The sequence below is a fragment of the Salmo salar genome, chromosome ssa14 (genome assembly GCF_905237065.1).
Source record: "Salmo salar chromosome ssa14, Ssal_v3.1, whole genome shotgun sequence".
NCBI lineage: Eukaryota > Metazoa > Chordata > Actinopteri > Salmoniformes > Salmonidae > Salmo > Salmo salar.
This window is the reverse complement of record NC_059455.1, coordinates 6,588,660-6,614,631: the sequence shown is the minus strand read 5'-3', so window position 1 is coordinate 6,614,631 and position 25,972 is coordinate 6,588,660. Positions and strand designations below refer to the sequence as shown.

General features: G+C 41.2%; 1 protein-coding gene across 35 annotated transcripts in view; it reads left to right on the top strand.

Moving 5' to 3' along the window:
- Nucleotides 1–11,237, top strand: part of LOC106568684 (disks large homolog 1) — a 347,451-nt gene extending 336,214 nt beyond the window's left edge. For all 35 annotated transcript variants that reach the window (XM_014139226.2, XM_014139225.2, XM_014139219.2 and 32 more), the window contains 6 exons: nucleotides 5,940–5,990; nucleotides 6,204–6,305; nucleotides 6,738–6,910; nucleotides 8,036–8,145; nucleotides 8,455–8,546; nucleotides 8,800–11,237. In XM_014139226.2, coding sequence (XP_013994701.2) covers nucleotides 5,940–5,990; nucleotides 6,204–6,305; nucleotides 6,738–6,910; nucleotides 8,036–8,145; nucleotides 8,455–8,546; nucleotides 8,800–8,906 — 635 coding nt within the window. In that variant the 3' untranslated portion in view covers nucleotides 8,907–11,237. The remainder of the gene's footprint in view (nucleotides 1–5,939; nucleotides 5,991–6,203; nucleotides 6,306–6,737; nucleotides 6,911–8,035; nucleotides 8,146–8,454; nucleotides 8,547–8,799) is intronic.
- The last annotated feature ends 14,735 nt before the right edge of the window (nucleotides 11,238–25,972 follow it).

Genomic DNA, 25,972 nt, shown 5'->3' with positions numbered 1-25,972 from the left:
ACTCTGCAAACAACATGTCCTTGATGAAAATATCTGTCTATTTGTCAAAAAAGCACCCTGATTAACTCTTTAGTCATATCACAGTTTACCTATTTGCTTATGGTTTTGCCTACACCTAGCGACCTGTTTAAATTATATGTTCAAAAAAGATTACATTTTATTTGGAATGGCAAGCCAGACAAAATTAAAAGGGCCTATTGTCTCACCCCATGTTCAAGAATGGCCTTTTTCCCTTTATTCAGATTACAACCACTCACTTTCTGTTATTTGAAAACAAAATCATCTCCAAAATATTGCTGATCTATCGGTAGTCTAAACTGTGGCACAAATTGACTAATTGTTCATAAATGAATGGAGGTGTTTTCAGTCTGATAGTCTTTAATAAATACATGTTTTGACTGTTTTGACCAAGTTAATCTGCTCATGTTGTGTGTGTTCAATTATTTGTGACATTGTGGTTACAACGAAGAATGTAAACAAAACAAATCAAATAAATCCTATTCATAATGAATAATCAGATGTGTGATCCAAGGTTTTTTCTTTACTTGGTATATTACGTATTGTATCGCTAAAAAAACTTTTACATTACCATGTAGTACCAATTAAATGGACTGACGGGGAGTGTTGTGCAGGCTCAGGGCAACTAAGCTTTGGAGAAATACGCAGATTTAAAGTGGAGTCATGTTGTACAGCTCCATATTTTCTGAAAATCAATCTCATATACTATTTTTACAAAAAAAGGCTTTAAATTTACTAGTACAGCCAATATTTAAAACAGTCAAATGCTTCTCAAAGATGGCCCCTGGTGGTCAAACTAGCACTAACTAGCATTAATGGCAACAACACTTCAATAACGTGCCATAGAATTCTGAGGCAGCCCGCATGCTGTGCTGCAGTACGACGCAACTTTTAAAGGAAGAACCACTGTAGCATGCACAACGCAGAGGATGGAAACTTCTTACATGTAGTGTGTATACTTTTCAAGTTACAGTATTTCCTTTTTAACATTTTGAATGACATAACAAAATAACAACCAAACCGACATTAGTGTTATTTTAGGTCACCTCTGACCATTCCCCACGTTCTATGTTAGAAATATTGTTCCAGTATTCCCCCCACCAGCGGTTGGTGTTGGTGTCTGAGGCACAAATGAAAAGGTTGGACCCTTTGTACAAGTTGTCAGCAGCCGTGTTGTTAGTAGATTGGCTGTAACTTTTCAACCAAATCTCCTAGTGTTTGTGCTTCAAAACGCTCAGTGGCTGTCGTGGCCTGCCATTCACCACAGCGTCCACGTGTGGCAACCGTTCCAGTACCTGCGAACTGAGATGAGGATATCTTTCGCCAATATCACACAGTGTTTCACCAGTTGGAGTCACTGGGTCAGTGGCAGACCTGACACCGTTCATTTTAAGGGATTTTAGTCCCCCTCATCATTGGAAACAGAGTCCACTCTGAACGTTCATGCTTTGTTTCCTTAGACGACCGCAGTGCTTGAGGAAGTGTTTGAAGGACAAGAGAAGTTAATCTCAGCTACAGTATCGCATGACTCCAAGGAGGAGGGAAGTTGCTCACTCACAGAGACTGCTGGCTCAAAATGAAAAGAATAGTATATCAGGTTTGCTGATTGAATTTGACATGATATCATAATATCTGCTCGAGTCAGACTCTGTACCAAGCGGTATCGAAATGTATTTTTCCCAAGGGGTCCTGTCTTCAGATACTCCTTGTGGATGACTGTGTTGCAGCCAGAGTTAGGAGAAGGCAATGTGGTCAGTGGAGACGTCACGGTTACTTGTGATAACAATTGGTTGTTTTTCTAATCCATCAGTGATACCAAATGATCCATCAAGTCTGCTCCGAGTAGCAGGGGTTCAGTTTCGAGGCTGGTAACATACACAGGGTGAACAAGCGATACATTTGGAAGTGTAGTTTCAGCATGAGTCTCATTGTGAGAGGCGAGGTAATCGAGTGAAACCTCGAAGTTTAGTGTCGCATCGTTCCATTTCTTACTTAAAGGTCTGGGTTCACAGCCCTTTTCAGATCATTCAATAATGTTCAAGAGATGAGCGATATTGTCGAGCCCGAATCAATTAGCGCATCATGGGTTAAGCAGTACTCCAGGACTGTTTCCAGGTAGCGACTTTCAGAGATGCGTTTTGTGGTCATAATCCCCACAAAGTGACCCGTTCCTGCGGTGACCCGTTCCTGTATGTTCATGCTCTACAACATTCGCAGAGTACGACCCTGCCTCACACAGGAAGCGGCGCAGGTCCTAATCCAGGCACTTGTCATCTCCCGTCTGGATTACTGCAACTCGTTGTTGGCTGGGCTCCCTGCCTGTGCCACTAAACCCCTCCAACTCATCCAGAACACTGCAGCCCGTCTGGTTTTCAACCTTCCCAAGTTCTCTCACGTCACCCCGCTCCTCCGCTCTCTCCACTGGCTTCCAGTCGAAGCTCGCATCCGCTACAAGACCATGGTGCTTGCCTACAGAGCTGTGAGGGGAACGGCACCTCCGTACCTTCAGGCTCTGATCAGGCCCTACACTCAAACAAGGGCACTGCGTTCATCCACCTCTGGCCTGCTCGCCTCCCTACCTCTGAGGAAGCACAGTTCCCGCTCAGCCCAGTCAAAACTGTTCGCTGCTCTGGCACCCCAATGGTGGAACAAGCTCCCTCACGACGCCAGGACAGCGGAGTCAATCACCACCTTCCGGAGACACCTGAAACCCCACCTCTTTAAGGAATACCTAGGATAGGATAAAGTAATCCTTCTAACCCCCCCCCTTAAAAGATTTAGATGCACTATTGTAAAGTGGTTGTTCCACTGGATATTATAAGGTGAATGCACCATTTTGTAAGTCGCTCTGGATAAGAGCGTCTGCTAAATGACTTAAATGTAAATGTAAATGTGTCGGGAACATGCCGCCGGCATATCTCCATCTCTTTCTCTGTCTTGCAAAGGCACACAAAATTACTTCTTTAATGTTTAAGGAAAAGTGTGTAGGTCGCATTCTTTATCGTAGAGCTGTGGAAGCTGTGTATTTAGATCCGCCTGCCCGAGACAAATTCAGCGATTGCTTTGACATGTCTGTGCCGTGAAGCAGTCGAGCAGGAAAAATATTTTCCTAAGGACCGCCCTTTTGACGTAACGTTGCAGTGAAGTGATATAAATCAATGTAACACTTAGGAGAAAAAACAATCAGTGTTTTGTGTGATGATGTAGGCTAACCTTTATAGTTGCTGCCATATCGTAGGTTCCTGAAAAAAGAACACTACTTGACTGCCTGTTTGCCCCCTGCGCAGCATAGCCAATGATTGCTGTCTTGCTGCGTTCCACCTATGGGTAGCCGAAGATTCTAGGCAGTCGAGCGTGTATCCGGACCAGTGAAAATAGTCTGACTATGGGCGAGTTCGTTTTACATTGCCCGGTTCCATAGTTATGCCATATATGCTTATATCGTGGCGAGAGTAAATAGCTGCATGTAACTCCGCAGCTAAGAAGAACATGAAATCGCTGGACTGCCTGTGTCACACAGTTTGTACGAAAATGTACATTTTGTTTAAAACGTCAATAGATGCATGATTTTTAAAGGAACCGGTTGACTGTCTTTTAGCTAACTATTCTTAGTGCAAATTCAGACCATTAAAAATATCTAGCTAGCTAAAAGACAGTCAACCGGTTCCTTTAAAACTTGCAGTTCATTTGACATGTTTTACACAAAATACATTATCGACATGTTCGTACAAACTTTGTCAGTATTGCAAACAAGCATGACACAAACAGGCTGTATAGCAATGCAAGTTTTTAAGAAAAAAATGAACCTAATCTTCATGACTAATGTTCAAACTTAGACGTGAAACAGTATCAAGGTTCTGGTCTAAGGCTTCTAAAAATGTTAGGCCATGCCTACTCCCCTCCTGAAAAAAGAACATGAAATCGCGCTTATGCTTACTGAGGCATGAAATGCTTTAGTTCGAACAGCTTTGTGTAAAATATGAGGTTTGTAGGAAATAGTGCTTATGCTTAATGGGCTAATGAGAGAATGCAATAGTTTTGTGTACAACATGAAGTTTGTATGCAACACCAGTGACCAGACAAAGATGATCAAGGAGGGGGGGAACAGCAGCGTAGCACTCAGCACAGCAAGTATGTAAGGCAGAGTGGGCACTCGGCTAGGTAAAAAAATGTACCTGCACCTGCGCAGAATGATCCATATTTTTTGCCTGAGCAAAACCTTGATTGTTTTTAATCCCTAAGCTTCTCTTCCTTTATATTTATTTTCTGAATATTAATATCATACAGTAGACATCTAATCCTATGGACCCTGATGCATTTAGCGCTCAGATCTCTGACAGATGTACCGGGATGGACAATTCATATTTTAGGAAAGTATAAACAATAGGCTGTAATGTTTTGAATATGCTAGACATCGAAACACAAGGAGCAGTTTTAATTTATTTATTACTTTTTTTACTGGTCTTTTTGTAACGTGTGTGACTGTTCTCGGGTCCATTTGGAAAAAAACGGGTCTCAGGGTTTTTTAAATTAATTTATGTATATGGGGTCGGATGGGAAAGCCATGGATCCATTTCCACCTTTTTGGACCCGTAAAGACCTCTAGTGTGTATGTGTGTCATTTTGAATGTGCTCATGTCTGATCTGCTATTTTAATCTTCTGAACACATTATGTATGAACATAAATATTGTCAGACTCATAACACAAGAATGTTATAGCCATGTCCTGGACCGTTGGACCCATCTACCAGTTTTTATAGCTTGCATTATTCCTAGACATTACATTTCACTGTGACGCTGCTGGTGTTCTCTACTTTTTCGGAAGAGTTTGAAAAAAGCAAGTCTTGGCCGAGGTCATGAATTCCCTATTTAGTGATCTACTTTTAACCAGGGCCCTCAGGGCAAGTAGTGCACTATGTAGGGAGTAGGATGTTATTTGTGGTGCAACCATTGTTTTGCCAAATTAAAGAGATCACTTACTGCTCAGCTCTTGTGTAACAACTTTAGCCATATGTTTATTCAACATGACCTCCAACCAAATATATTTCAATAAAGTCAATGATCCTCTGATCAAACTTTCGCCCATACCATTGCTCCAAACCTCTCATCATAGGACCAAGGAAAATCATTCTAAGATCAAGAGCTATAGATGGCTTGGTTGTTTAGCAACAAAACTGAGGCTTGCGCAACTAAGGGCCAAAACAGACCGGGCTGGCTTAGATTGTTGACAACATTTAAGCTATATTTCTATGTTTATTGAAAACATAAATACATTTTTACAATGAGTGCTTGTCTCTCAAATACATCGTTACAGTTGTTTGTTAGCTAGCTAGCGAAATTGAGCCATATTAGCATTGACACGAAATCCATTAAAACATGTCAGAACAAGGCATGGCATCAATAACAAACTGAAACGAGCCACTAATGATTTCTCACATGGCAGTTTCTTGTCATTCTTGCACAATGACTTTTGCCCCATGGAAGAGTGCACGTCTTTTTTGACGTTGTCAGCTAACACATGTATACCAAGCTTGTGGTTTCAAATAGTAATTTTAATACCGTGTGCAAGTGACGCATTCCTATGTCGTACTTCCGTTTTCATGTCCCTGATCTATTGAATGGGCTTGACGATTATATTATCAAGTTCTTGAAAACACGGTCATATAAGATATATAACAAATTATAGTCGTGTTTGTGGATAAATTTACTTCTGCCAGATGCCTTTCATTAAGTTTTTGTGCTGGAGACCATTCAAAAAGCCTACAAATGTTTAAAAAAATGACAAGGCTACTTGCTACGTCACTTGCATAGCATAAAACAAACAACATAGATATATACAGAAAAGTATCAAAGTGGAATTATTTTCTGTACTCTTGTGTGATGGAAAGCATGGTTCTTCTGTGGTCACTCGTTGTTCTCAGGTGGTCAAGAGGAGTACGTGCTGTCATACGAGCCAGTCAGTCAACAGGAAGGTGAGCTTCTTTTTCTCCATCACAGTCAAATACCTTCGATGCCTTGTTAACATTTAAATTACATTTGATTTCAATGTGTAAAGCTTCAGGAGGCGTTGGTGTGTAAAAACACAATTTATATCAGTTAGAAGTGTGTTGTTTTTCCAAATTGCTTGACTGTGTTTGGATTTTTCAAACACAATCTTAGCAGTTGGCTTTTTGTTCTCCCATCAGTGAACTACACCCGTCCAGTGATTATTCTCGGTCCCATGAAGGATCGGGTAAACGACGACCTGATATCGGAGTTCCCCGACAAATTTGGGTCCTGTGTACCCCGTGAGTGTAATGTTACTTGTCTTACGTGTTTGCCCTGTTAAAAGACAGCACTTTTACAGGTTATGTAGTTCCTCAAACACAAGTTGTGGCTGAGAGAATGTGCACCATTCATTACAATGGTAATGTTCTCTTTATGCATAATATTGTTCATGGTGAAAATAGGAAATTTTTCTACTTGCAGGCCAACCATTTGGTCACGCAGTCTGATAAACACAGTCATCAGTCTGAGTTGATCTCTTCTCACTAATTCTCACAAAATATGCATCCCAAATGGCACTCTTTTATACTCTGTTCAAAAGTAGTGTAATATAGAGAGCAATTTGGAACTTTTGCATTCTTCCCCACACATTTAAAAGCGTTGGATTAATGTAAGGATGGGAAAGAGGGAGTTTCCGCCATACGTCTAACACTGGTCCTTTCCTTTCCCCCCAGACACAACCAGACCTAAGCGGGACTATGAGGTGGACACCAGGGACTACCACTTTGTGGTGTCCAGGGAGCAGATGGAGAAGGACATCCAGGACCACAAGTTTATCGAGGCGGGCCAGTACAACAACCACCTGTACGGGACCAGCGTACAGTCGGTGCGTGAGGTGGCAGAGAAGGTACGTGAACCGAATAGAAGGCCATCCTTAACGGAACTTCTTCACTGTCTGCAGTCCCACCACAGCAGGCAAAACTGGTTGAAAAAAACAGCAGTTTCTGGTTGTATTGACGTACTTTCAACCAAGGCAAAGGTGTTCAGCCTTAAAAGCAACAGTCTGTAAGATGCCCTGTAATTTCCAGTTGATAAATATGCCCTTAGATTTTTAGGAATATGCATAGACACACTAGCGGTAAAAGTTTTAGAAAACCTACTCATTCAAGGGTTTTTCTTTATTTTTACTATTTTCTACATTGTAGAATAATAGTGAAGACATCAAAACTATGAAATATCACATATGGAATCATGTAGTAAACAAACCAGTTAAACAGATTCTTCAAATAGCTACCCTTTGCCTTGATGACAGCTCTGCACACTGTTGGCATTCTCTCAACCAGCTTCACCTGGAATGCTTTTCCAACAGTCTTGAAGGAGTTCCCACATATGCTGAGCACTTATTGGCTGCTTCCCAGTTTCCATCACTGTGCGGTCCAATTTATCCCAAACCATCTAAATTTGATTGAGGTCGGGGGATTGTGGAGGTCAGGTCATTTGATGCAGCACTCCATCACTCTCCTTCTTGGTAAAATAGCCCTTACACATCCTGGAGGTATGTTGGGTCATTGTCCTGTTGAAACTTTTGACCGCTAGTGTACATGTACCCGAGGTAGCTAAAAGGGGTCGCCATTGTTTAACTTTAGGTTCACTCACTAAGCAAAGGTGCTCATTCAGGGCTCTGTGAAATCCTGCTCCAGTTAATAGGAGTTATGCCTTATGTTGTCACCCAGTCATGTCTTTTATTTTCCAAGCTACAGCATATCATTTAAAAAGAATTTGGGACAGTACAGCGGGAAATATAGAGGGAGACCGATAGTAGGGGCATAGACAGAAGGTGGCCAAGACGGGGCTCGAACCCCCATCGCCAGGGTGCATATGTGGTCCAGAGTCGGAAGCTTAGGCAACTACTCCTGACTCCGGCACAGCAAACAATGTTTTACATAAAGCATATCATAGAGTTCAGTCTGGTTTGTTTTTCTGTATCGTGACAACACTGCACCCACCAGATTTCTCTGTTCCCCACCCTAAGGGCAAACACTGCATCCTAGATGTGTCGGGCAACGCCATCAAGAGGCTGCAGCTGGCCCAGCTCCATCCCATCGCTGTTTTCATCAAACCCAAGTCTGTGGAGAACATCATGTGAGTGGGAGCTGATTCTCTGTCAGCTTTAGATGTATATCCACCAGGTACAACTGTCAGCTTAGTTTAGCAGACTTGATGGTTGCTGCTACTAGCTCTGTCGGTTTGGAGCTTAGCTGGCACAAAAGCCTGTGTCATGCAATCTGCAAATAAAATGTTAAAAATAAGAAAGAAGTTTAGGTCTGGTATCAGTGTGTCTTTCTACATTTGTTTTGGATTGCTAGTTGTTTTTGCCGGAATTAGTACCTGGATCTAGACACACTGTTGTGTACAGGGTTTTCACTGTGCTGTTCTCTCCCTTTCTATCAGGGAGATGAATAAGAGGCTGACGGAGGAGCAGAGCAGGAAGACCTTTGACAGAGCCACCAAGCTGGAGCAGGAGTTCACCGAGCATTTTACAGGTGACAAACTAGCCCATTTCTCTGTGACCTTGGCATGACATGGGACGGTTAGTTTAACATTTAATTGTTTACTTTATTTATATGTGTGTATCACCCTTTTTTAACACAGGGAAATCTTAAGGTGCTTCACAGGCAAATAAATTACAATGAAAGCAACAGAGTAGACACAGCATTGCAAGTAGATGCATATAAAGGCTATTGGATGAGAAGCTACGCTTAACCAGTCACTAAGCCTTTTATGTGTCTGTTTCAGCCATTGTTCAAGGAGATACCTTGGAGGAGATCTACGAGCAAGTCAAGCAGATCATAGAGGAACAGTCTGGCCTGTTCATATGGGTGCTATCCAAGGAGAAATTATGAAGAGGTCACAACACTTTCTACTCCCCTGTCGTCCTCCTCTCCTTTTTATTTATGATTTATGCCCTGTTCTGCTGAAACTGGAAACACTACCCTACCACCTCCAAAACGGTTCGAACCTTATCACCCCCCTTTTCCTCAATCGCCCTCCTCTGCCAGGCTTCTCTCATGACCTAAGTCTTCGGTCCCACCGACCGAGAAGTGACAGTGACGGCCAGTGATGTTGACAACGAATAGCCAGACCAGCAGAGCAAAGCACAGAGGGGCAGATGATGTTGTTGAAATGGTACAGTTCCTTAATGTTTAAAGGAGGTGACTTTCAAAGAAAAAAGGAAAGTGAAAGAACTTTTTAATGGCTTAAGGCTTAATAGTACCTCCGATTTAAGTCTAGTTATTTTTCGGCCGAAGACGAAGGAAGTTCAGGCATTAGATTATAAGTAGCGGAAACACAAAGCAAAACGTTGCACGTGATAGCTTTAACAGCATGTCTTTTTAGTACCTTTTTCCACTTTCTTTTACCCCCCAACCGTCATCCTTCAACATATTTATCATAGTACTCTTATTTTTTTTTAACACAGTTGTATTCACTTTCCCCCCCGCTCCTTACTAGTGTATCCATGTTAGAAAGCCATTGAATTTTGTGTCTTTGAGTGGCACACAGATGTTTCTTGTGCGGCACCTGATTGAACAGGGTTCTTCAACTCAAGTCCTGGAGGGTAGAGTGTGTGTAGTGTGTCCATTCAAAGGGTTTAACGCTGACCTCTGCTCTTAACAAGAACTGTGTGACGCAAACAGCATTACTGTTTGTACTGTTGTAATTATCGTTTGCATCCTACATGTGTGTTTGATTCCTGGAATAATATTGACATTTTCATAAGCAAAATGTGATATCGCTCCTACTAAAACACATACTTCCCTCTAGAACTTGAGTTTGAGATCAGATCAGTGTAAGAACTATGGAGACTTTTTAAGCTGTGTCTTGCTGTTTAAATGACCATCTTTGATCGTTTTAATTGTTTTTGAGAGTGCTTTTACAGATGCGAAAGTAAGGAACTGCCATTTTTAGGTGTCCTTAGGTTTGTCAGCAAAATGCAGATGCAAAAATGTAACAACTTTATTGTACAATGAGATTTTAACATATATTTAACCCTCCGTAAACTGCCTATTTTGTTATAATAAAAGTCTATATTGAACTTTACTTAAACACTAATACTATGGGAATTATTTTGATTGCATTTTTAATCATATATAAATAAAAAAGTATAAAAGATATTTAAATATAAAAATATATTTTTTTGTTTTCTTTTACCACCACCTCCTTTAAAAATGTTTTTTTTTAAAGAAATTATTAGTCTACATCAGAAAAACGATTATTCTAATACAGTGCTCCCTTATTGTGGTTCTAAAGAACCTATGGGTATGCTCTTTCCCCCTACAACTAATACCTCAATTATTGATTAAACTGTGAAATTATGAACAGGGTGTCACTATTGTGAAACATTATCCCTGTTTCAAGTTTGAGGTGTAAGGTGAAGTTGCTCCTAGACGCTGATCTTGGGTCAGTTTAGCATTTTCTCCCCAATGGTTAAGGTTAGGATTGATGGAGGGGAAGCTGATCCTAGATCTGCACCTGGGGGAAACTTCACACCGGAGCAGTTAGTCTCTACTGTACCAGGACTATAGAGACCACTTCCCCTGCCCAGGTAAAACCCATGTTTTAGATTGGAGAGCAATCTCAGAGAGGGCCACTATGGCAGCTAGAATCCTCCCGTGTCCTATTATAGTAACCGACTAGTTGTCTTTACATCATGTGATGGCCTACAAGATTTAGAAAAAAAACGATGTAACCCATAAAATTACAGATGACTAGAAGAAATATAACAAAAATATTAAATAACATTTGTTTATTACACCTGCCAAATGTTTAAAGGCCCTGACTTGAAAACAACACAGCTTCACGTAAGGAATGTAGTGGCTATTCTTGAGTGTTTTTTTCCCAGAATGCAATGATGCCGGTTCTATCGTAGATATGGGAACTGAAGGTCCAGACTTGACCCATTGGACTTTTTTTTATAGACTTCGTTCAACGGAGGGCTCTACACATGGCTTGTGTCCCTCAGCGAGGCCTCCCCCATCCTCGCCTTCAAGATAACGGCTTTTTCTACACTACAAAACTGCTTCTTCCATCACTTCACCACCTCCACTTTTCTTCAGAATTTTTGGGGACTGTCTGGAAACATGTAAATAACCTACCGATTCTCATTCATTCCATTAATCAGAGAGGAGAACGGCTCATAATTGAATAAAAAAATATAACATTTCTCATACAACTTACTGTGGTGTGGGTGCGAGTATTTTCTTTCTGTTGTGTGTGTGTAGTGCCAGATCGTAAACCCTATTTCAATTGACCACCCCTCCAATTGTTTGTTTGTGTGTGTGTGTGTGTGTGTGTGTGTGTGTGTGTATTGTAGAAATAGATGTGGGTCTGAAGATGGCTGTTGATGATTGTTGAGATATCCAATTACATTTTCATGTGCAAATTGCACTTGATTTCAAGACATCTGTAGGCTGGTGCTCAAGGAATGACATTCCCATGAGCACAACATTACTTTTTTAAACATTTGAAGATATACATCATTAGGTCATTGCAACAAACAAGCACACTCGGCCTATTGGGGAAGTCAGACAGAGGCAGCAAGAGTCAAAAGCCACACCAAACTGGTAACAGCAATATGGTTGGATGCCTCTAATAGGAGCCGGTTTCCTGGACTCTGCTCAAGCCTTCTCTTGGACTAAAAAGCATGCTCTATTCAGTCTATTGAGAATCTAATTTGTAAGGGCTTATTCTTCTCCACATACTGTTATGCTCAAATCACTCAATAATAGCCATACGGGGGAAAAAAACATATCAAATATATTTTTTTATACATTTTTTAGGATACGTGAAATATTTAAAATTGGATTACAGAAAGGTATACTGAAAAAAAATATAAACGCAACATGTAAAGCTTTGGTCCCATGTTTCATGAGCTGAAATAAAAGATCCTAGAAATGTTCCATATGCACAAAAGCTTATTTCCCTCCAATTTTGTTTACGTCCCTGTTAGTGAGCATTTCTCCTTTGCAAAGATAATCCATCCACCTGACAGGTTTGCCATATCAAGAAGCTGATTAAAGAGCATGATCATTACACAGGTCCACCTTGTGCTGGGGACAATAAAAGGCCACTCTAAAATGTGCAGTTTGGTCACACAACACAATGTCACAGATCTCTCAAGTTTTGAGGGAGTGTGCATTTGGCATGCTGATTGCAGGAATGTCCACCAGAGCTGTTGCCAGAGAATTGAATGTTAATTTCTCTACCATAAGCTGCCACCAACGGCGTTTTAGAGAATCGCAGACCACATGTAACCACGCCAGCCCAGGACCTCCACAATCAGCCTCTTCTCCTGCAGGATCCTCTAAGACCAGCTACCCAGACAACTGATGAAACAGGAGTATTTCTGTCTGGGGAACACTCATTCTGATTGTCTGAGCCTGGCTCCCCAGTTAGTGTATCTATGGCCTCCCAGGCCCAACCATGGCTGCGCCCCTGCCCAGTCATGTGAAATTCATAGATTAGGGCCTAAATTAATAACTGATTTCGTTATATGAAATGTAACTCAGTAAAATTGTTGAAATTGTTGCATGTTGCGTTTTATATTGTTTTTCAGTATATGTCACAAATATATGTATTTATTGATATATTTGGTAAATATATATTAAAATGTATTAGAAAATGTTTTGTTAAATATATTCCAACATCTGTATATCTGTAAGATATACAGATATATAGTACCAGTCAAAAGTTTTAGAACACATACTCATTCAAGGTTTTTTCTTTATTTGTACTATTTTCTACATTGTAGAATAATAGTGAAATCATCAAAACGATGAAATAACAGATATGGAATCATGTATTTAAACAAATCAAAATATATATTTTTTTGAGGTTCTTGAAATAACCACCCTTTGCCTTGATGACAGATTTGCACACTCTTGTCATTCTCTCAACCAGCTTCACCTTGAATGCTTTCCCAACAGTTTTGATGGAGCTTTTCCTTCACTCTGTCATCTCGACTCATCACAAACCGTCTCAATTTGGTTGAGGTTGGGGGATTGTGGAGGCCAGGTCAACTGATGCAGCACTCCATCACTCTCCTTCTTGGTAAAAATAGCCTTTACACAGCCTGGAGGTGTGTAAATAAATCACAGACAGTGTCACCAGCGAAGCGCCCTTTAACTACATGATTCCAAAAGTGTTATTTCATAGGTCCCGTGTGGCTCAGTTCGTAGAGCATGGTGTTTGCAACGCCAGGGTTGTGGGTTCGATTCCCACGGGGGACCAGTACGGGGAATTTTTTTAAATGAAATGTATGCATTCACTACTGTAAGTCGCTCTGGATAAGAGCGTCTACTAAAATGTCAAATGTAATAGTTTTGATGTCTTCACTATTATTCTACAATGTAGAAAATAGTAAAAATAAAGAAAAACCCTTGAATGAGTAGGTGTTCACCCCCGTGCTTATATTTGGGATGGTTTTCTTCGACTTGCAAGCCTCCCACTTTTTCCTCCAAACATAACGATGGTCATTATGGCCAAACAGTTCCATTTTTGTTTCATCTCAGACCAGAGGACATTTCTTCAAAAAGTACGATCTTTGTCCCCATATGCAGCTGCAAACCGTAGTCTGGCTTTTTTATGGCGGTTTTGGAGCAGTGGCTTCTTCCTTGCTGAGCGGCCTTTCAGGTTATGTCGATATAGGACTCGTTTTACTGTGGATATGGATACTTTTGTACATGTTTCCTCCAGCATCTTCACATGGTCCTTTGCTGTTGTTCTGGGATTGATTTGCACTTTTCCCACCAAAGTACGTTCATCTCTAGGAGACAGAACGCGTCTCCCTCCTGAGCGGTATGATGGCTGCGTGGTCCCATGGTGTTTATACTTGCGTACTATCGTTTGTACAGATGAACGTGGTATCTTCAGGCGTCTGAGGTCTTGACCTTTTTCTTTTGATTTTCCCATGATGTCAAGCAAAGAGGCACTGAGTTTGAAGATAGGCCTTGAAATACATCAACAGGTACACCTCCAATTGACTCAAATGTTGTCAGTTAGCCTATCAGAAGCTTCTAAAGCCATGACATCATTTTCTGGAATTTTCCAAAATGTTTAAAGGCACAGTCAACTTAGTGCATGTAAACTTCTGACACACTGGAATTGTGATACAGTGAATGATAAGTGAAATAATCTGTCTGTAAACAATTGTTGGAAAAATTACTTGTGCCATGCTCAAAATAGATGTCCTAACCGACTTACCAAAACTATAGTTTGTTAACAAGAAATTTGTGGAGTGGTTGAAAAACAAGTTTTAATGACTCCTACCTAAGTGTATGTAAACTCCCGACTTCAACTGTATACTACTCTATCCTATGCATTCTTCAGATATACTGCATATTCTATCCACATGCTGTCCATAATGTCTATACTGTACATCCCATCACATACAGTATATATGTGTATACATATACTCCAACAGTGCAGTAATATCTAGTCCGGAGTGTGTGTGTATATATATATATATATATATACACTCCGGACTAGATATTACTGCACTGTTGGAGCTAGGAACACAAGCATTTCGCTACACCCGCAATAACATCTGCTAAATATGTGTATGGAACCAATAAAATTGATTTAATTTGATAATATTCTCACCTCTTTTAGAGACCATCAAACCTCTGTTTTCTCACGCAATTGCATTGCATTCCATTCATCAATCAGCAACAGGTGATCCTATTCTGCAAAAAATGTTTGATTACATTTGCATTGATGTCAGAGTGATTAGAGGGACAATAGAGCGCTGAATACCAGAGGCCTCATTTATAAACGTTGCATACGCACGATTAATATGCGTGTGCTAGTTTCAGCAAAAGTTGGCATTTATTAAAACTTAACTTGACGTGAGAATGTGCTTAACCTCCCGCAAACTTTAGACCACAGTTTCTTGTGGTTGAAAGTGTTGCATTGCAAGAAGGCAAAAGTAGCCTAGTAGCCTTGTGCAGGAATATACTGTATGATGACACTCTTATTCATAACAAAAAACAGGTAGATAAATATAATAACAAGATGCAATCATTTGCCATTAATGAGAAGAGCGGAAATCGATTTATTTTATCTTTACATCACCGCCTGGTATGGCAACTGCTCGGCAATCGACCATAAAGCAATACAGAGGGTAGTGCGTACGGCCCAGTACATCACTGGGGCCAAGCTTCCAGGACCTATGTACTAGGCAGTGTCAGAGGAATGCCCAAAAAATTGTCAAAGACTCCAGTCACCCAAGTCATAGACTGTTCTCTCTGCTACCGCACGGCACCGGAGCGCCAAGTCTAGGTCCAAAAGATTCCTTAACAGCTTTTTTATTTTTATCCCTAATTGGTAGTTACAGACTTGTCCCATCGCTGCAACTCCCGTACAGACTTGGGAGAGGCAAAGGTCGAGAGCCATGTGTCCTCCAAAACATGACCCTGCCAACACAACCCTGCTTCTTGATACACTGCTCGCTTAACCCAGAAGCCAGCACCAATGTGTGGGAGGAAACACCGTACAACTGGCAACCTTGTCAGCATGCATGCGCCCGGCCCACCACAGAAGTCACTAGAGCACGATGGGACAAGGATATCCTGGCCGGCCAAACCCTCCCCGGACGACTCTGGGCCAATTGTGCATCACCTCATGGGTCTCCCAGTCTCGACCGCCTGCGACACTGCCCGGGATCGAACCCTTGTCTATAGTGACGCCTCAAGCACTGCGATGCAATGCCTTAGACTGCTGCGCCACTCGGGAATCAAATCAAATCACATTTATTTATATAGCCCTTCGTACATCAGCTGATATCTCAAAGTGCTGTACAGAAACCCAGCCTAAAACCCCAAACAGCAAGCAATGCATGTGAAAGAAGCACGGTGGCTAGGAAAAACTCCCTAGAAAGGCCAAAAACCTAGGAAGAAACCTAGAGAGGAACCAGGCTATGAGGGGTGGCCAGTCCTCTTCTGGCTGTGCCGGGTGGATATTATAACAGAACATGTTCATAAATGACCAGCATGGTCAAATAATAATAATCATAGTAGTTGTCGAGGGTGCAACAAGCACGTCCGGTGAACAGGTCAGGGTTCCATAGCCGCAGGCAGAACAGTTGAAACTGGAGCAGCAGCACGGCCAGGTGGACTGGGGACAGCAAGGAGTCATCATGCCAGGTAGTCCTGAGGCATGGTCCTAGGCCTCAGGTCCTCCGAGAGAAAGAAAGAAAGAGAGAAAGAGAGAATTAGAGAGAGCATATTTAAATTCACACAGGACATCGGATAAGACAAGAGAAATACTCCAGATGTAACAGACTGACCCTAGCCCCCCGACACATAAACTACTGCAGCATAAATACTGGAGGCTGGGAAGCCTTAACAGCTTCTACCCCAAAGCCATAAGACTGCTGAACAATTAATCAAATGGCTACCTGGATTATTTGCATTGAACCCCCCCCCCCTTAGATTTTACAATGCTGCTACTCACTGTTTATTATCTATGCATAGTCACTTTACCCATACCTACATGTACAAATTACCTCAACTAACCTGTACCGGACTCGGTGCACCCTGTATATGGCCTCATTATTGTTATGTCATTGTAATTTTTTATATATTTTTTGTATATATTTTCTTAACTTTTCTCATAAAACTGCATTGTTGATTTAAGGTGTTGTAAGTAAGCATTTCACGGTAAGGTCTACACCTCTTTTATTTGGTGCGTGTAACAAATACAATTTGAAAATAATTAGAAAAATGCCATCTATTTCCTATTATTTCTTTCATTTCCATGATCATTGCAAAATAAATTCTTCACCTTTTCTGACTGTGGTTTCATAGTCACGAAATAGCCTATAGGCCTACAACAAATTAGGATAGGCTACCATTCATCCCATTTCTCATTTAATTGGAACCACTTCACAGTAGTACAGAGATAGAGCAAAATACTTGAAATAGCTTATGCGATCCGATTTTAGTTTAACTGTAGAACAGACGTTTCATTTTTCCATTCTACGTCTGAATACTGTAATGTCAAATTTCTTGAGTAGACAATATTTTAATTTATAAACATAATACATATAACCATTGCAGAATAAATTCAAACATTTTTCTGGCCATGATGAGTTCATGTTCCCGAAGTAGTCATACAACAACTTACCAACTTAACGCTTCTCTCATTTACTGTAATTGGGCCTATTAGGTAGGGTATTATAAATTCAAGTTTTTACTCTATGCATCCCGAAACGGAGCACCGTTTATAACATAGAGTAGAATTTAAAGGTGCACAATGCAGAAATAACTCCGCCATTTCGTGGTTGCGAAATTTCGAGTAGTTAGCTTAATTCCACTTTCTGACAAAACAAGCAAGTGTAGTGCAGAGTAGGTATTCACAAACTGGGGTACGTGCAATGCAGTTGGGGGTCCGCCAAACAAAAAATGTATTTATTTTTATAGATTTTTTTCGTCACATTTTCAAACAGTCCATTTAGATTTTCCAACGGGGCTATACATTTGGGTGAGGTTTTTTTCTCGCCTGAGTAGCCTCGTTTCACTGCCAAAAATAAAATTAAACCATCTAGTGTTCAGCGAAATAACCACACAATGTCAAATGCAGGTAGCCTAGTCAAATAATTAACATCAAATCACATTAACCATTACTCTCTCGCGGGAATTCCACTAATGGTCCGTATGTAGCCAAACGTAGCTGCTGCTCATTCTGTTTGCTCGAAAATGGATTCATTGATTAATGTCAATAGAGACACATACCAGCTCGACTGCTAGTACTGCTACTACCAGCAATACTGCACCTGTCTACGACACAAATTGTTCTGCTTCCACAAGCACATCCAATGCTAGCATCAGTAATTCTACATTTCTTGTTAGCCCAGCTAGCATGGACACTGACAGTTGTGAATCTGATGCAGCCGAAGACCTACTGCCCCCATACCCGGGAAAGCTCCAAACAACAGACGTTGGACCATCGAAGAGGCGCAAATATGACGAGAACTACATTGATTTGGGGTTCACTTATTGGGAGTAGTGCCTTTCCTCAGCCACCGTGTGTTATATGTGCAAAAATACTATCTCACAACTCGATGAAACCTTCCCTCTTGCGCAGACATTTAGAAACAAAACATGCCAATTTGAAAAATAAGCCACAGGAGTTTTTTGAGCGAGAATTAAGACGACTTTCCAGTAGTAAGACATGTATAAAAGCAACAGATACCATTAATAAGAAGGGGCTAGAAGCGTCTCACTTCCCACGAGCCGGGTTGTAACAAAAACTCACACTCATTCTTATGTTTAATAAATGTGTGTATTGTGTATGTGTAAATGTGTATTGTGTGTGTGTAGCAGGCTTACAATGATGGCAAAAAAACTATATTTGAGAGTGTGCTGACCCTGGTGCTAGTGGGGGTACGCAGCTGGAAGTTGAATGTTTGAAGGGGTACAGGACTATAAAAAGTTTGGGGACCACTGGTGTAGAGAATGATTGTACCATCTAAACCGCTGTGAAATGTCTTTTCCATAACCAAAAATATTGTAATTTTTGCAGTTTGAAGCTGGGTACAAAGCAGAAAATAAAAGACGCAAATACAAAATTTAAGAACAGGACGCATAGAAATAGCGCACATAGAACAGATCTACTGGCTCTTAGACTTGCTTTTATTTTTTTTCTCCCCTTTTTCTCCCCAATTGCAATCTTGTCTCATCCCTGCAACTCCCCAATGGGCTCGGAGGAGGCGAAGGTCAAGTCATGTGTTTTCCGAAACATGACCCGCCAAACCACACTACTTAACACCCGCCCACTGAACCCAGAAGCCAACCGCACCAATGTGTCGGAGGAAACACTGTTCAACTTCATTGCAGGCGCCCGGCCCGCCACAAGGAGTCGCTAGAGCGCGATGAGCCAAGTAAGTGTGTAGGTCTACTGTAGTTTACTTTTTTTTTAGAGTAGACAACGTTTCAGAATTCGCAGGCAGCGCAGCATATTTAGGTTTGGGAAAAAGTAAATGCAAAACATTGAATTCAAACGATCTGTGTATAGGTCCACAACAATTTGTAATTGTTTTTGTCTTTTAGAAATGTTCAGATAGGCTACAGCAAATGTCACTGCAAAATAAAACATTCTGCCAACACCTACAAAGACATTTGATCATGTTGCCATTGCTATTTTCTTTAGGCGTTATTGACACCATAAAGTTCAATGGTGGGCGTTTTTTTTTATTTAAAATGCTTGTTCACTTGCACAGTTTCAAGACAGGTCTGATTTATACAGGGAGTCTTGCGTCAAGTTTATAAATCTCAATATTGTTGTGCGTGCGCAGTTTTTTTCAGTAATGGTGCACGCAGATATTTAGTGTAAAAATTTCACAATATTATAAATGTGGCGCCAGGCCATTAGTGCAGCTTTGGAGAAGCATAGTTACCACCACGTGGAATTTGACTGCGGTCATGACTCGTGACTATAGGTGTGGCGGTAATATGGTCACTGTGTAACAGCCCTACCCTCGCTCAAAGTTGAATTGGAACAACACTCTGACTTGATGCGGCTCGCAGAATTGCGCAAAACGGAAGGAGGGCTAAGTTATTGGGTATTGGGATTTAGCTTATGACTACAGTTCATTTCAAACAATGGTTGCCTAAAAAAGAAAACACATCGCACCAAATGACGATTCTAGATGTAGAATAGGTTTCCACTCGGTTTGCAAATTATGGCAAGCACTCTGTTCAGATGTGCTAAGTACTCCGGCAATGCTACCAATGTGTCTGTGCCTTAAAATGCTGTGGTGCTTACAAACACAATAGGTAATGTTGTGGTAGATGTGATCCATCACAGGTGAGTTCGCAGCTCCATCCACTCCAGAGGGTCTATTTTAGGCTATACCACTCATACTCAGAGTATAACGAGGATAAGGTCTCATGAATGGATGGCACAGCAATCACCATGCTTACACCTGATGGTGTACGATAATGAGATACATTATGATGACTCCGGAATAGAAGCCTAGGCTAGGAGCTCTTGACAATTTGTAGATATTGAATAATTTTGAAGTACTTTTGATTGCATTTTTATCAACGTTTTTGTTAGTTAATTTGTTAGCGATCGGCATTGGGTTGACTGGCAAGTCAGTTGGTTTCGCCTAACTAATGTGTCACTGTAAGCTTGCTAACTTGCTCGCAAACTCACTAGCTAGCTATATTTTGATTCAAAGTAAGGGGATGGTGTTTGGAGATGTCCGACTCGTTGAAGATGCTGAAGTTTAAGTTTTGAGCAGTTTTCTCCAGTGGTTAGCTCCAAGGTGGACTATTCTGGACTAATGTGCAGTGTGCTTTTTTGGCGCCTTCGTGGCTTCACCCAGGTGGGTGCTACTCAACGGTAGTTCTTCCCATGGAGTCTGACTTCAGAGACTACTAATGAGAAGCGCTGCTTCAGTGATGGCAAGGGCCAGGGTGCCCTGATAAACGGCTCGGGACAAGTCTGAAACCCCCTGGATGTGACCCCCCTCCATTTCATCTCCAAACTCCCTCTAGCCTTCATCCTGGCGCTGACTGCTCAAGCCATTAATGAACTACCCTGCCTGACATGCTCGTCCATAAACTATTCATTTTTCAAAATTGCATGTCTATTTTTTAGTTGTTGCTTAAAGCGCTTTGAGATTGTAATGAAAAGTTCTATAAAAGTTAAATGTATTATTATGTGCCATGAGTCAGCTGTTTTGGAGCAGCAACTGTTGGAGCAGCGTTGCTGTCGTGCGTTCCACTACCAAATCATGCTCCGGCAACGGACATCATCAAGTTGGCACAGAGGATGTCAGTGAAGTGAGTAGAGCACTAGGCAAGGGTTCGCTCTTCCAAGTCATTGTTACGGTTACACAAGCCTTTTATATATTTTACGCAGCACAAGAGACACAGAGGGACAAATTATTTATTATATAGTACAAATAATAAGCAAATAAAGAATGTATAACAACAGGGGAAAACATAGGAGGGGAATCAACCCCAGTAAATCACACTACTCTGCAGATTCTCGTCTCCCAAAATGAACAACTTATGTTATTAGTTGGCCAGAGTTTGCAATTATAAAGTGTTCGGTAAAACTTTACTTGAAGGTTATAGGAGAGAGTGGCGCAAGTTGAGACATTTTTACCTTCAGCATCACCCCGACAAGGGAAATATTATATTCTTTCTAAAAAAGAAAGTATGTTTACATAAGACAGAAGGTTACTAAAGGTGAATGGGTGGGTATATCATGCAAACATCTAGCAACCCAAAGGTTGTGTGTTCGAATCATATCCCTGACAACTTTAGCATTTTAGCTAATAAGCAATTTTGCATCTACATAGGCTACTACTTTTAAGCTTTGAATCTACTAAGCATGTTAACTAATCCTTCACCTAACCCAAAAACCGTAACCCCTAGCCTAGCTAACTTTAGCCACCTAGCTAACGTTAGCCACAACGAATTGGAGTTTGTAACATATCATACATATTGCAAATCGTGTATGAATTGGAATTTGTAACATATCGTATGAATTTGAGAACGTAACATATCATACACAAGATGATGGAAATCATACACCAGATGATGGAAATCCACAAATTAATACATATCATACTACACGTAATATATCATAATAAAAGGAGGGACACACATTTACCTTTACTATGTTACGTCAACCCCTGAGTCCAGGTTGAACCACCAGAGGGTGATAAAAGTGTATGCTGTCAAAGCTTCAGGGGAAGAGGGCGCCTTGAGAAAATCTCCAATCAAACCAATGAGGTAGACTGAAGGAGTGAGTTCTATGTGGAGCTAGGATATGTACGAAATGTAGTGAGTGTGTTCGTGATCAAGCCATTACAATGTGAGAACTGCAAAGGATATGGTTATGTAGAAAATGTTTGCAGACGGTTAAGGTATGAAGACCGGAATAAAGAAGATCAATGATGCAACTGTGGTGGAGACCACAATCCTGAGTTCCCGGAGTACCCTATAAGGGTAAAGGAGGTTGAGGAGGCAGAGATCAGGGCTATCCATCAGATATCTTATGCAGAGGCAGTGGAACGGGTTAAAGGAGAAAGTGCCATTAAAGAAGTTATGTGGTGGATGCACCGCAGCCTGATCTGAATGTTTTTCATCAGTCAAGCAAACCAGATACTTTTATTGTGAAGAAGGTGGGTGTTGTGGCATGTATTGCTACTGTTATAAACTGTACAGCACAAGTACCAACATTGTGACAGTGGCCCAAATGTGTTTGGGACTTCAAGACCTCACAGCTGAGCCACTGTAGCCTGTGTAGGGACCTGATTAGATTTTTACATTTTAAAAGAAAATAAGTTGATTTTAATTTTTATAAAGAAATTGAAGTTTGTGTGAAAATTCTGCCCCCGCCCAGATCGTTTCCGATTTTGGGATATTTTTTCCATCCCGCACAGTAGGTGGCGGCATGCACATTAAAATTGTGCGAATGCCATTATACCAAAGAAGAGGCATTATATATATATATATATAAGACATTGTGATAGCCCTCAATGGCGCTGCTCATGTTGTCACCAAAGCGAATTGGCAAAGAAATGGGTGAGCTCTCTTTGGCTGCAGTGTACCAGCAAAGGAAAGTAGCTTAGTGTTTTTCTTTGTTCAGGCCTGGTTTTTATAAAGCACTTGGATGAGAAATGCATTTGTATAAAACAATTCCAAAATCACATTTGATTGGCGGTACCAGGATTATTCACTTGTACCCTTTACACACTATCATGCCAAAAAGTACTGGGCTGGCTCAGATATTTTCCTTTTACATTGTCCTTTTCAGCATAGTTTCAGCAACTATCATGGATGTGTAACCAGGCCAGCTCAGCACAGTTTGGCTTGGTTTGGCTCAGCACAGTGAAAATGGTACTAAATATCTGTTAAAGGGGAAGCCAAAATAATATTCTGCTAACTTTAGCCAGTGGCTAAACCACGGATTACAGTTTAACCTGGCATATAGACTACTTTGAGGATGAGGACTCATCTAACATTAAGTTGTAAAATACTGAACCCCTTCAAGAGGAGTAGAGGGAGTTAAAAAGTCGATGCAAATTACATTTACGTATTTAGATTGAGAAACGCAGAGGGTTTCCTCTAGTTTGCTGACTCACTTGTCTGTGTAAAGCAGTAATACACGAAGCAAAATAGAGATTTACACTTATAATGACTCAATCCCTCCTGTTACCAGCCATCTGCCATGTTTCTGCATGGTGCCAATAGTTCATATAGCAGTGGATGGTAAGTCACGTTTTAACGAGCAGATAAATGCAAAGGTGGCTCCTTAGTCAGGCACAGAGGTGTGATGTCAGACTATTACATCATCAACATGCGTCACAGTTCCAACAGATCAGTGTGTAATGGAACCCACTCAAGCTGTAGATAGATATAAAGCCTGCTTGCTTGAAAAACACGTGGTAGTAATGCAGAGGTGTGGTAAAAATGAGTCAGATTCGTGGTTTGAAACAGAGCTAATTAAATACTCTACAGATGGATTTTTTTGCTCTTCTTTTTAAGCTCCTTTCACACTACATGATATTTGCCACTAATTTACCGTTCGTAAGACGTCCCAAACTGTGTTCTATGAGGACTGTCTAACTGCCTCCTGATGGTCGTATGGGCTCCTGAACTGCAGATGATGGTCGGCCAATAACTGTGTTTTGGCCCATCATTGGTCCTGTGGGATGAAAACACCCTACCACTACACCCCTATCAAGCATCCTCACAGCTTACCCATTGTAGAGAGCCGCACTCAGGGTGAAGCCACTCTCACACCTCAGCCCCCTCCTGGTAGTTCCTACTCACCACCCAAACCTCCCACCTCCTCTCTTACTCCAGCACACCCTATCTGGGTGGGAGTCACAAAGCAGGGTGGGTGGAGAAAGGAATGCCAGGGAGTCCCTAATCGCACCACCCCCTGTTAGAGAGGTAGTCCTGCACCACCAGAGACCAGTCACATCAAACGAGAGGATTCAGGTTTTATATACCAATCAATCATGGACAAACCGTTCCGGATATGTGCGTTAGAACATTTGATAACGCTTTATTTCAAAGAGGAAAACATAAGGATTCATAATGCCTGACATAAAGACTACATAACACCTTCATGTGTGTTTATTTAAGTTTGACACTGAGTGTACAAAACATTAAGAACATGACAGACTGACCAGGTGAATACATGTGAAAGCTATGATCTCTTATTGATGTCACTTGTTAAATCCACTTCAATCAGTGTAGATGAAGAGGAGGAGACAGGTTAAAGAAGGATGTTTAAGTCTTGAGATAATTGAGACATGGATTGTATAGTCACTTCACTCCTACCTACATGTACAAATTACCTCAACTAACCTCTACCCCCGCACACTGACTCGGTACCGGTACCCCCTGTATATAGCCTCGTTATTGTTATGTTATTGTGTTACTTTTCATTTTATTTTATTTTTGACTTTAGTTTATTTGGTAAATATTTTCTTAACTCTTCTTGAACTGCACTGTTGGTTAAGGGCTTGTAAAGTAAGCATTTCACAGTAAGGTCTACACTTGTTTTATTCGGCGCATGTGACAAAGTTTTTGTTTTCTGTGTGTGACATTCAGAGGGTTAATGGGCAAGACAAAAAATGTAATTGCCTTTGAACGGGGTATGATAATAGGTGCCAGGCACACCGGTTTGTGTCAAGAGCTGCAACGCTGCTGGGTTTTTCACACTCAACAGCTTCCCATGTGTATCAAGAATGGTCCACCACCCAAAGGACATCCATCCAGCCAACTTGACACAACTGTGGGATATTGGAGTCAACATGGGCCAGCATCCCTATGGAACACTTTCGACACCGATGCCCGGACGAATTGAGACTGTTCTGAGGGCGCAACTCAATGTGGTGTTCCTAATGTTTGGTATACTCAGTGTATAATGGCGTTCATGAGAACACTCCTAATGCTTGATTAAGTATTTCCTCGTAGTCAAAGTCCATTATAGCCTTTTAAATTTGTGTCTGACTGATTTAAGGTAAATTGGCCAGTTATTTGCCTCATGATGAACTACTACATTTAGAGCCAACTCTTTCTCCATCCACTCCAGAGGGTCTATTTTAGGCTATGCCACTCATGGTACAACAGCGATGAGTGCTCATCATGAATGGATGGCACAGCACTCTCCACGCTTACACCCGATGGTGCACGATAATGATATGCATGTGCCATGAGTCAGCTGGAGCGGCAACTGTTGGAGAGGCGTTGCTGTCACACGTTCCACTACCAAATCACGCTCGGGCAACGGGCACCTACTCACATCACGTTAGCACGGAGGATGTCAGTGAAGTGAGTATAGCACTGGGCAAGGGTCCTCTCTTCCAAGTCATTGGCAGGGATTACACAAGCCTTTTATAGATTTTACACAGCTGATTTTACAAAGATGATTATGTAACACCAACAACCACCACCTGGGAGAGAAAAAGGCTTGGGGTAAAAGAGGTCACAGGGAGTAAAGAGGGAAAGACAATGTAAAAAGAGTAGTAAGGTAAAAAGAAAGAAAGTCATGGCAGTTTACAGAGAATGATTTAAGATAGCATATCAGGAACATAGCCAAAATAAAGGAAAAGTGAAAGGGGGATACCTAGTCAGTTGTTCAACTGAAATGTGTCTTCCGCATTTAACCCAACCCCTCTGGATCAGAGAGGTACGGAGGGTTTCCTTAATCAACATCCACGTCTTCGGCGCCTGGGGAACAGTGGGTTAACTGCCTTGCTCAGGGGCAGAACAACTGATTTTTACTTTGTCAAAATAGAATGAAATGGAATCAGGGTAGAGGTAAATTCCATTTAAATTCAGTCAAGTTCAGGAAGTAAACTGAAATTCCAAGTCCAATTTTCCTCAATTAAAATACATTTGGAAAATTGTCATTGTAATTCAGTTAACTTCTTGAA